The sequence below is a fragment of the Nicotiana tabacum genome, chromosome 19 (assembly GCF_000715075.1).
Source record: "Nicotiana tabacum cultivar K326 chromosome 19, ASM71507v2, whole genome shotgun sequence".
Classification (NCBI taxonomy): Eukaryota; Viridiplantae; Streptophyta; class Magnoliopsida; order Solanales; family Solanaceae; genus Nicotiana; species Nicotiana tabacum.
This window is the reverse complement of record NC_134098.1, coordinates 125,416,935-125,428,246: the sequence shown is the minus strand read 5'-3', so window position 1 is coordinate 125,428,246 and position 11,312 is coordinate 125,416,935. Positions and strand designations below refer to the sequence as shown.

General features: G+C 38.0%; 1 protein-coding gene across 1 annotated transcript; it reads right to left on the bottom strand.

The window, feature by feature from the left end:
• Positions 1 to 9,572: 9,572 nt before the first annotated feature.
• On the bottom strand, positions 9,573 to 10,399 carry LOC107799792 (uncharacterized). Its single transcript, XM_016622942.2, has one exon. The coding sequence runs from the start codon at positions 10,328 to 10,330 to the stop codon at positions 9,809 to 9,811; it is 522 nt and encodes a 173-aa protein (XP_016478428.1). The 5' UTR covers positions 10,331 to 10,399; the 3' UTR covers positions 9,573 to 9,808.
• Positions 10,400 to 11,312: the final 913 nt, after the last annotated feature.

Genomic DNA, 11,312 nt, shown 5'->3' with positions numbered 1-11,312 from the left:
AACTTAGCATTTTAAAGCCAAGTTAAAGAACTAAGTGTTCCATTTTCAACTCGAACACTTCCAAAATGCGAACCAACCATCCTCGCAAGTCATAAATCAGTAAAAGCACATTCGGTGAGTTTTATTTAAGGGAACGCAGTTCTAAAAGTCAAAATGACCGGTTGGGTCATCATATTCTCCACCTCTTAAACAAACGTTCGTCCTCGAACGGGTTTAGAGTAATACCTGGAGTGCTAAATAAGTGTGGATATTTGCTCCGCCTATCCTCCTCGGCCTCCCAAGTCACTTCCTCGACTTGTTGGCCCTTCCACTAGACTTTTACTGTAGAAATCTTCTTGGACCTCAACTGGCAAACCTGTCTATCAACAATGGCAACTGGCTCCTCTTCATAACCCAAACTATTATCTAACTGAACAGTGCTGAAGTCTAACACATGTGACAGGTCGGCATGATACTTCCTGAGCATAGATACATGGAAAACCGGATGAACACCCGATAGACTGGGAGGAAATGAAAGCTCATAAGCAACCTCCCCAACTCATCTCAACACCTCAAATGGGCCTATAAACCTTGGGCTCAACTTGCCCTTCTTCCTGAATCTCATGATTCCCTTCATCGGCGAAACCTTCAAGAGAACTTTTTTACCCACCATAAATGATAAATCACGCGCTTTCTAATCCACGCAACTCTTCTGTCTGGACTGTGCTATACGAAGTCGCTCCTGAATCAAATTTAGCTTTTCCAAGGCATCCTTCACCAAATCAGTACCATATAACTTAGCCTCACCGGGCTCAAACCATCCAATGGGCGAACGATATCGCCAACCATATAAAGCCTCAAACGGAGCTATCTCGATACTGGATTGGTAACTGTTGTTATAAGCAAGCTTAGCCAAAGGCAAGAAACGATCCCACTGACCTCCAAAGTCAATCACACATGCCCTGGGCATATCCTTCAAAATCTGAACTGTCCGCTTTGACTATCATCGGTCTGCGGATGAAAGGCTGTGCTGAGCTCTACACGGGTCCCCAATTCACTCTATATTGTTCTCCAGAAATGTGAAGTAAACTGAGGGCCTCTATCTGATATGATGAAAATTGGCACACCATGCAACCGAACTATATCTTGAATATAAATCTGGGCCAACCTCTATGAAGTATACGCAGTCACAACCGGAATAAAGTGTGCCGACTTGGTCAACCTGTCAACAATCACCCAAACTGCATCAAACTTCCGCAAGGTCCGCGACAACCCAACTACAAAGTCCATAGTTATGCGTTCCCATTTCCATTCCGGTATAGTCATCTGCTGAAGTTGGCCACCTGGCCTCTGGTGCTCATATTTAACTTGCTGGCAATTTAGACATCTAGATACATACTTAACTATGTCCTTTTTCATTCGTCGCCACCAATAGTGTTGCCTCAAGTCACGATACATCTTTGTAGCACCTGGATGAATAGAATACCGAGAACTGTGTGCCTCCTCTAGAATCTTTTTCCTCAGTCCATCCACATTAGGAACACATAGACGATCTTGGAGTCGCAGAACACCATCTGTTCCAATGGTAACTTCTTTTGCACCACCCCATAATACCGTTTCTCAAAGAACTATTAAGTGTAGATCATCGTACTGGCGAGCCTTGATCTGCTCAAATAGTGAAGACTGAGCTACAACACATGCAAAAACTCGACTGGGCTCTGAAATGTCCAATCTCACAAGCCGGTTAGCCAAGGATTGAATATCCGAAGCTAATGGCCTCTCCTCTGCTGCAATGAAAGCCAAACTACCCATACTCTCCGCCTTTCTACTCAAGGCGTCTGCAACCACATTTGCTTTGCCCGGATGATACAGGATAGTATATCATAATCTTTTAATGACTCAAGCCATCTGCACTGTCTCAAATTTAGATCCCTCTGCTTGAATAAATGCTGCAAACTGTGATGATCAGTGTAAACCTCACAAGACACCCCATAAAGGTAATGCCTCCAAATCTTAAGAGCGTGAATGATCGCAGTTAACTCAGAATCATGTATCGGATAATTCTTCTCGTGGGGCTTTAGCTGACATGAAGCATATGCAATAACTCTCCCTTCCTGCATCAATACACAACCCAAGCCAATGCGTGAAGCGTCACAATACACTGTATACATCCCCGAACTGGAAGGAAACACTAACACTGGTGCTGTAGTCAATGTTATCTTGAGCTTATGAAAGCTCGCCTCACAATCATAGGACCATCGAAATGGAGCACCCTTCTAGGTTAATTTGGTCAAAGGTGCTACAATAAAAGAAAAACCTTCCACGAACCGACGATTATAACCTGCTAAACCCAGAAAACTATTGATCTCAGTCGCCGAAGTGGGACGATGCCAATTCTGAACTGCCTTGATCTTTTTGGGATCAACTTTAATGCCCTCGCCCGATACAATATGCCCAAAAAATGCTAAAGACTCTAGCCAGAACTCACATTTGGAGAACTTAGCATATAGCTTTTGTTCCCGCAACGTCTGAAGCACCACTCTCATATGCTGCTCATGCTCTTTCTTATTGAGCGAGTAAGTCAAAATATCATCAATGAAGACAATGACAAATGAATCAATATATGGCCTGAATACCCTGTTCATCAAATCCATAAACTCTATCAGGGCGTTAGTCAAACCGAAGAACATCACCAGAAACTCATAATGACCATATCTAGTTCGGAAAACAGTCTTTGGAACATCCGAATCCCGAATCTTTAACTGATGGTACCCCGACCTCAAGTCGATATTAGAGAACACCCTAGCACCCTGCAACTGGTCAAATAGATCATCAATACTCGACAACGGGTACTTGTTCTTAATAGTGACTTTGTTCAATTCACGATAATCAATACACATTCGCATCGTTCCATCCTTATTCTTCACAAATAACACCGGTGCACCCCAAGGTGATACACTCGGTCTAACGAACCCTTTGGCTAGTAAGTCCTCAAATTGTTCTTTTGATTCTTTCAATTCTTTCGGAGCCATGGGATAGATATAGGCTGGGTATCTGGAGCCAAATCAATACAGAAATCAATATCATGATCAGGTGGCATGCCTGGAAGATCTGAAGGAAATACATCGGAGAACTCCCAAACTACAGGCAGTGAATCAATAGTCGGAGTCTCTGCAGTAGTATCCCGCACATAGGCTAGATAAGCTAAACATCCCTTCTCAACTATGTGTTGAGCCTTCAAAAAAGAAATGACCCGATTAAATGCACTAACAGATGAACCCTTCCACCCCAGCCTAGGCAATGCTCGAATAGCCAAGGTAACAGTCTTGGCATGGCAATCTAGGATGGCATGATATAGAGATAACCAGTCCATGCCCAGGATAATTTCAAAATCGGTCATCTCAAGCAATAGGAGATCTGCTCTAGTGTCATAACCACAGAATGTAATAACACGGGACCGGTAGATCCATTTCACAATAACAGAATCGCCCACAGGAGTGGACACATAAACAGGAGTACTCAAGGACTCACGAGAAACACCCAGGAAATGACCAAATAGAGATGACACATAGGAATATGTAGACCCTGGATCAAATAATACGGAGGCATTTTTGACGCAAACAGAAATAATACCTGTAATCACGGCATCTGAGGCCTCTACATCTGGTCTGGCCGGAGAAGCATAGAACCGAGTTGGAGCGCCAACTGGCTGGCCTCCTCCTGGATGACCTCTACCTCTAGGGCGGCCCTACCCACTTGTCCTCCACCTCTTGGTGGTCGGACGACTGGTGGAGCAACTAGTGCGGTAATAATAGGCTGCTGACGCTGCTGCACTGGTCTACCCCGAAGCCTGGGGCAGAATCTCCGTATGTGACTGGGATCCCCGCACTCGTAACAACTCTTTGGTACAATGGGCTGTTGACTAAGAATTTGGCCCTGGTAACCTGAATACCCACTAGAAGAACCTTGAATAGCTGGTGGGCGATAAGAACTATCTGGTATAGCACTAAAATAAAGTCGCACTGGAGCACCCCGAGGAGGCGGTGGTGCTGGATATGGGGGCCTGATGGACTTCCCTCTCACGAACTGACCTCTACCCCTAGATGGAGCACCTCTGAACTCTCCAGAATATCTAAATCACTTATTACTCATAACCTGCTCTTGGCTCCGCTGACGCACTCCCTCAATCCTCCGGGCTATCTCCACGACTAGCTCTTAAGAAGTGCTCATCTCAACCTCTAGGGCCATAGTGGCCTGAATGCCAGTATGTAAACCCGCAACAAACCTCCACACTCTCTCCGCCTCAGTAGGGAGTATCATAAGTGCATGGCGAGATAACTCAGATAACCTCGCCTCATAATCGGTCACTGACATCTGACCCTGCTGGAGCTGCTCAAACTGAAACTGTAACTCTTCCCTCTAGGAGGGTGGAATATACCTGTCGAGGAAGATACGGGGGAACCTGTCCCAAGTCATGGGAGGAGAATCTGCTGGTCTTCTAAGAAGATAAGACTTACACCATCTACGGGCTCTGCCCTCTAGCTAAAAAGTAGCAAAGTCAACCCCATGAGACTCCAATATCCTCATGCTGTACAGTCTATCCCTGCACCGATCATGGAAATCCTGGGGATCCTCATGTCGCTCACCCCCAAAGACAGGAGGATGTAGTCTAGTCCATCTGTCCAATAGTTTCTGCGGGTCACAAGATTAGACAAGAGACTTACCTTATCTCAAAGTGCGTTTTCCGGTCAAAATATAACGTAAAAATCTCAATTTAATGCCGAAAATTTCGAAACTATCCAAAAGTTATATAAATAATTAATACATGTTTAATAATTCAAAATTCATCTATTAAATAAATTACCCTATCAAAAATGGTAAAATTCTTAAAATTCACCCTGGGCCCACGTGCCCGGATTCCAGAAATATTTGGATGAAAACATTACCTGTGATCTCAAGAACTCAAATATATAATTTCAATCCAATTCCATAACAATTTTCATGGTTAAAATCTCATTTTTATAAGAATCTCGGTTTTCATCTAAACCGTTAATTTTTAAGATTTACCGGTTATAATCTACCCATAATCTATGTATTTAACTCAAGGTGTGTAGAATTAACTTACCTTCAAGTTGCTAGTTGAAATCCTCTCTCAAAAAGCTCCAAAATCGCCCAAGAATGGAAGAAATGGGGTTAAAAATGGTGAAATCCCGTTTTTAAGACATTCTGTCCGGTATAGTGAATCCCTTCTTCACAAACGCGGTCAATGCTTCGCGTTCGCGAAGGCAAAATTTCACAACCTTAAAATTACCCTTCGCGGATGCGACAGGGGTCTCGCGAACGCGAACGTTTACTGGCCTGCCCTTCGCGAACGCGTAGGGAAAAATCCACGCCAGTCCCATTCCTCTTTCGCGAACGCGAGTCTACCATCGTGAATGCGTAGGCTATAACTCCTGGGCTTCGCGAACGCGTCACCCTCCACGCAAACACGAGGGTCCTTCCGCATTCGCGAAGAAGGAAACCAGAACTAGAAGTTTCTGGTTTTTCCAACTTAGTTCCGGGTGATTCAAAACTCATCTGAGCCTCCCAGGACCCCGTCCAAATGCACCAACAAGTCTGAAAATATAACACGGACTTGTTCGAACTCTCAAAATACGCAAATCAATAATGAAACTAAGAATCGCACCCTAAAACCGAATTGGATCAAAATATGAACTTCAAGTTTCTAACTTCCTCCGAAAGCGCCGAATCATACTTATACTACCCGGAATGACACCAAATTTTGCGTGCAAGTCTTAAATCACCATACGAAACTATTCCCAAATTTAAAATTTCAAACGGACCTCGTTTACTCCAAAACCTACTCCAAACCAAATTTAAAAAACATTAAACCTTCAAATAGTTGATTTTTACTATTAAGCGCCGAAATGCTCCCGGATTGTCCAAAACCCGATCTGAACATACGCCCAAGTCCAAAATCATCATACGAACCTATTGGAACCGTCAAATCCTAATTCCGGGGTCATTTTTTAAAAACGTTAACCGAAGTCAAACTTGGCATTTTAAAGCCAATTTAAAGAACTAAGTGTTCCGTTTTCAACCCGAACACTTTCAAATCTCGAACCAACCATCCTCGCAAGTCATAAATCAGTAAAAGCACATTCGGTGAGTTTTATTTAAGAAAACGGAGTTCTAAAAATTAAAATGACCGATTGGGACATCACATTAAAATCGATACCTATTTGAATGATCGAAGAATTCACATTCCAATACAAATTATATGACTCCTAGTACTAAATATTATTAGGCTACTATCCTCTAAACTGTATTCCCCTCTAAACCATGCATAGTGGCGGTGAGTAGCAGTCCAAAACGATTAGTTCTGAAAAAAAAATATACCAAAATTTTAAAGTCAGACGAATGTGTAATTTAAATCGAAAATGAATTTTATCCTTGAGTTATTTATATTTTTATTTTTAAATTATACAAATATTTAAAGACATAAAAATCAATCAATATTTTGGAGATATTTTAGTCGTTCAATATTTAGCATAAATTATTCGTGCTTTTATAATAACTAGTTTTTAGTGTACGTGCGTTGCACGTGTCTATCGTGTTAATCAATAATAATATATACAAAAAGAACAAATTTATTCTGCATGTACTCCGTACATCCTATAATCTAGGTAAATCTATCTCTGTTTCAGTAATCTTCGTAGGTCGTCAGCTAGGCACTCCCAATTTAATCCCTTTTTTTGAGTCTTATGTTTCTTCTCATCTCAAAGATTTTCATTTAATTCTAACTTATGTACCACATGAGAAAGTAGGAACACTCTAAGAGAACTCATTCCACCTAATCCCTTCCTAAATAATAATTATTTATGGATTACATAATTATATATATAGATCAAAGTAAAAATATAACATTTCAAAATTTAACATGTAAATATAAAAGTTTTAAAAAAAAAGAAGGAAAAAAGGATTCTACGTTTTTGTTTGACAAAGTTGCCGAAAAATTACCCATAACAAAAGTAGTTAAGTATTTTCTTTTAATGTATTGTCCTTTTCTATTTATGTATAGGAAAAATTAGAATTTAAAATAATTTGATTCCTTCTTGAAATATATATTTTCTTTTAATTAACTTATGATTTTAGGAATTGAAGACATTTTAGTTTCTTCTCTAAAACATACTTTTCTCATTTATTTATGGTGTAAATTTTAGGAATGTGTTTTTCACTTTTCTAAATCAAGGTCCTAAATTGAAAAGTAATTAAATGAGTATTTTTAAATATTAGGAAAGTAAATTGAATGATTAATACTATATATAAGAAGATAATTAAATGACTATTTTGTTTAGTGTGAACTCTATTTTAAAGGGGTAAAAAAGACGAACAATATTTCGCTAAGGGCCTTCGTGCTTTTAATATAATATAGATAGATATTGATATGGCCAAATACCTATGCAGCCCCTTAAACTTGGCTCCAATTTTTATTTTAACACTTTAACAAAGACCAGTACCTATTGAACACTTAAACCTTATCTTACTTATGCCTATTAAATACAACAACTGATATGGCCAAAAAAAAGTGTATTTCACCACTCTTAAAGTGCGCGAATGGATCTGAAATTATTTTTTTTCTTTTTTATTTAAATTAAACTTCTTTTTCTAAAGCAACCGTATCATCGCCTTATTAACTCCATTACTGCTGCTCATCCGTCATTAGTGCCACCATTCTCTTTCGTTCTTCTTTTTCCTCACACCATCCTCCACCCTTCCCCTTCTTCCTCCTCCCTACCCACCACTGCCACACCTCTCTCGATCCTTTCCCTTCCCTCCTTACATGAAATAAAGAGAAAATGAGATTTAAAAATCCAGAGACAGAGAACACGTTGACTTAGGAGGTTGAATTGATGAGATAATTAAAATTGATCAGAAATTAGATCAAAAAAAATTGGTGAAGTATGAGCTTGACGAAGAAGAGGGCGATAGAAAATTTTCCGACCATGAAGCTCTGCAAATTTTCCAAGAACTTCAAATTATTTTTTGTCTTCAAATATTTGTTTTTTAGTCAATGGAACCAACCTCATACATCGTCAATATGCTGTAGAGCTTGAAAGAGATCAGATTCTATAGAAGACTCTCCCCAATACTCGCGTTTAAACAGATGGAATGAAACCCATTTCTCTTTCTCATTTTTTCTTTCTAGATTTTTTACTTTTCTTTTTCTCTGCTGACTTGTCTTTTTCTTATTAGTGTCATTTGTTAGGTTAATGGCAAGTAGCTTTATGCGTTGAAATCTGTTTAAGGTTATAAAAAATGTGTTTCATAGGTAAAAGTAAGATAAGGTTTAAGTGTTTAATAGGTAATAGCCTGAGTTAAAATGTCAAAATAAAAACTGAATCCAACTATAAAGGGCGTATTGGTATTTGACCTATAGATATAGATAGATTATTTGTACGATAATTCTTATTCAGGAAGTTGATTAAATTTTGGACAGCTAAAACGTAGCGCATTGATATAGTATATATCAAGAAAGGTACGCTTTTGGTATATTTCAACAAGAAGACTGATTTGCACGTCTTTTTGAGTTACGTACAATTGTTAGGTAAGCAACTTTATTCTATTGTGGTTACACGTATCCATCTTTCTTCTTCTTCTTTTTAAAAAAATACGATTGCAACTATATCTTCTTACTCTTTTAAATTTCTTGCCCAACTCAACTTTTTCAGCTACCAGGCTACCAGCATATATAAATTGTGTTCTTGACACAGTCGACTCTCTAAGAATGCCTGTCTAACGTGAGAATTAAGACTTTTCATGGCCATTATATGAAGTTGAAAGGCAGGAAAGACCAAGACAAGTAAGATTAGATGACATTTATAGAAACCCATGCTAGCTTATCATTATTAACTTCTACTATATTAGTCTTTAATTTCTATCTAAGCAAAAAGAGAATTTTCTATAATCATTTAATTTGAAGGGTTGAATAATTGAATACCAGCTGAATCTGATTGCCCAATACAAATTTTAGAATGAAGGAAAATTCTGAGATATCTTTTCATTTTCATAGTGATTTTTTTTTCATTTATAATTATTGCCTCATCTCAAATTATATAAATTTTTCCAGCAAGCCGATAAGTTAGAAATACATTGCATATAACATGTGGTTTAAAATATAATGTCATTGCTTATGTCTGTCACAAGTAGGGGTTCAAGCAAGAAAAGGGCCGTCGGCAAGTGCACAGATAGCTATTCTCAGGATGCTATAGAAATTAACCAATACTTATTTTGTCCTGAAATTTTAAATTAAAAATTTCAACTTTATAACTGTCCCGAAAAATTAAACCGAAAAACTAAAATTCTAAATACACTAGCTAATTCTTAAATTTTTAAATAGTAGCCCTTTAAAGTGGCTGGTGTCATTTCTATAGAAAAGTCTTATGGCTCATCCATGTAAGACAGGTAGAGACGAGGAAAGGCATATTATTCAATGAAATACTTCGATTAGTGGAAAAATAAGCATAGTTCCACAGATTCTCGAATGAGATGTCATGATCTTCTCAAGAATATACGGTCAAGACTGAAGAAAATTAACTCAAGATTTAAGTTTATTGTCACTAAATTGAACGAGGAGAGGATATAATTAACTATAATTAACCACTTGAGTACATCAAGATGGATAATCATCATCCTCAACTTAAGTAGTACAATAACTTTTTGAGCAAAATAAAACTTTCCCTCATCATAAAATGAAACTTCTTTCTTTCTTTCTCAATAAGCAAAGATAATTAGATTAATTAGGGATGCAAGCAAACAATATTTTTCCTTACACCTCTTTCACTTCCACTGCAGCAGCAACACTCACTTCTTTGTTCTCCTTGTTCACAACTTCATTCACTTCTTTGACTTCTTCTTTCTTGGGCACATCAACCTCAAAAGCTGACACAGGAAAAGTCCTAGAAAGTCCAGTTGTAGTCTTGAAATGGATTTTCCCAGTTGGTGGATCATCCACACAGATTTCAGTAAGTGTTAACCACATAAGGAGCTCCTTAGCTTTAACCCCAGTAAGTTTCTTGATCTTGTTTTGTTCAACAATGGCTGTCACTTCAGTTCCATATTGAACCTGCCTTCCAATTTTCTCAAACTTGTGCTCAGTTTTTTTCTTGGATTTGAGCCAAACAAATCCTGTATCCTTCACATAGCCACATTCTAACATGTCTTGCATGGGAAGTAGGCCATTTGGTAAACCTACTTCTGTTAGCAAGAACTTGGATTTCTCTTGGCAGATGTCATTTCCAGTGTAAAATTCTGAGGCACTGGCCCTGATCTCATCTGTGACTAGAGACATTTTTGCAAACTTTGGGTTTTGGCTTTCAGTTTGTTATAAGAGAGATGGTGTGGAATGAGATGGGATGAAAAGAGAGGTCCTAATATATAGATGGGAGTATAATCATTTACCCTTGCCTTTTGCATATATTTCTCAAATGCCCTTATGGATAAACCAAGGTCAAACAAAAATGGTGCTAAGTTTAAGGGGTCATCCATGTCTAAGCAGGCGTTTCGCCATTAGTTTTGGGGGTTTCTTTTGTCAATTTTTTTTGTTTATAGAATTAATCGAGAAAATTTTGAAAATTAAAATTTCAAATTCTAAATATAGCTTAAGACCTCTTTTTAGGCCAAATCATGATCATTTGGGACTTTTAGCTTGGAAAAAAAAAAGGACTTTTTAACATGTCAAAACTTGCTCCAAGGTTCATGTCCAAATACATTTCAATTTCATATTAAACTTTACCCAAATCAGCTTTTTCAAAAAATATTTGGGAATCAATGTCCAAACGGGTCCTAAATGAAAATTTGACAATTTTTATAGTACAAGAGTAACCAAAAACTTGGTATTCTAATTAAATTTGTAAAGTGTATAGAATTGTGCACACAAATTATTCCTGATAATTACGTGGACCTAATTTTTTAATTAACAAAACAAACTTCCATCTACTCAAGTTAAAAAGTAGTGTATATCTCTTACGTAAAATAACAAATATTTCAAAACCCTTTATTATGCTGATATTAGTTTTACACTTCAGAATGCAGTCCATTAAGAGACGACTAGAAACTATTTTGATATCAAACAATCCAACATATGCACGAAAAAACTACATAGGTGAAAGCAACCGAAAATTAGTTTTAAAATCATCTTCTACTGCTATTCAATTACAAAAGAGTAAAGTCATTTATGAATACAAATTCTTTTTATGTAATACAAATTTATTTGGCACGGACTTGTTTGCCATATAACTACTCACTGGTGTGCTGCAACCTGCAAATATTAA